This window comes from Anarrhichthys ocellatus, unplaced genomic scaffold, assembly GCF_004355925.1.
Source record: "Anarrhichthys ocellatus isolate YVR2014 unplaced genomic scaffold, GSC_Weel_1.0 scaffold1685, whole genome shotgun sequence".
Lineage (NCBI taxonomy): Eukaryota > Metazoa > Chordata > Actinopteri > Perciformes > Anarhichadidae > Anarrhichthys > Anarrhichthys ocellatus.
In genome coordinates, this window is record NW_022281659.1 from 8,656 (window position 1) to 10,084 (window position 1,429).

The 1,429-nt window shown below is 35.6% G+C and overlaps 1 protein-coding gene across 1 annotated transcript in view; it reads right to left on the reverse strand.

The window, feature by feature from the left end:
• Positions 1–1,420, reverse strand: part of LOC116377792 (voltage-dependent calcium channel subunit alpha-2/delta-4-like) — a gene marked incomplete at its 5' end in the record, with an annotated part of 7,554 nt that extends 6,134 nt beyond the window's left edge. The window contains one exon of the mRNA XM_031839521.1: positions 1,245–1,420. Within this exon, the coding sequence (XP_031695381.1) occupies positions 1,245–1,420 (176 nt within the window). The remainder of the gene's footprint in view (positions 1–1,244) is intronic.
• Between the last annotated feature and the right edge of the window lie 9 nt (positions 1,421–1,429).

The window sequence follows — 1,429 nt, forward strand, 5'->3', positions numbered from 1 at the left end:
CAACCAGTCAATCAATCAAACAACTAATCAACCAACCAACCAAACAAACAATCAACTAAACAACCAACCAACCAACCAACCAAACAACTAAACAACCAACCAAACAACTAAACAACCAACCAACCAACCAATCAACCAACCAACCAATCAAACAATCAACTAAACAACCAACCAACCAACCAACCAACCAACCAAACAATTAACCAACCAACCAACAACTCCCTCTATAATCATCAATAACAACTAACAGACAGAATAGAGTTTATAATTTATAAATTCCTCCATGAAACTAAATTATCATATTGCTCGATTTAACATTTGTGTTTATCATTAAAGAGAAAATCAACTCAAGTATAACAACAAATAAAATGCAGCTTCACACCAAACTATGACGTGAGAACTGAAGCAAAGTGCGCATATATATATATACACTGTATATATATATATATGTATATACACTGTATATATATATATATATATATATGTATACACACTGTATATATATATATATATATATATACTGTATATATAAAATGTTTAAAGGTACAGTGTTTTGTTGCATTTGGCAGAAATGGAGGAACACAATATTTTAAAGTTTTCTTTCGTGTTTAATCACCTGAAAATAAGAATCGTTGTGTTTTCAGTGAACCTCATAAACAGCTGTTTATATCTACGGTAGCCCAGAGCGGACAAACCAAACTCTAGAGAGGGACGTTCACGTTTTCACAGCTGTAATCTGAAAACTCACCATTAGATGCCACCAAATCCTCCACACTGCACCTTTAGGAGTTATTCCTTACTTTGATATAAACAACCCTCGGTGTAAAGCCAAACATTAGTTTAGAGTTTGACACATTCATAGAATACAGAAGGTGTGTTTAAATCCTGTGATTTGAGCCTGAACTCAGGGGACAGTTTCTTCTTCACTTCTTCACTGTTCCCTGGAGTGTAAAATAAAATGAAATAGTTTCTATTTGTCTTCATGAATAAGGAAAAAAAAAGTGATGCACTAGAACAATACGTGGTTTGACCACTAGATGGAGCTGCAGGTGCATTTATACACGATGCTTTGATGTAGATTAAACCAACAGATATAAAGGAGTTACAATGCTACATATACAGTATTATTTATATGAATCAGAAATACATTCTGATAAAAATACTTACATACTTTTGTTTTTGAATGCAGGACTTTACTTGCAGTATTAGTACTTTTACAGTGTGTGTATGTGTGTGTGTCCTACTTCTGGCAGCGTCCACACTTGATGAGGCTGTTTGCTTCTTTAACAGACGAGTCGTACATGAAGCCGGGATACGCCGTGTCACAGGGCTGCAGGGCATCCACCTTCTTCTGCTTATGACCTGAGACACACACACACACACACACACACACACACACACACACACACACACACACACACACACACAC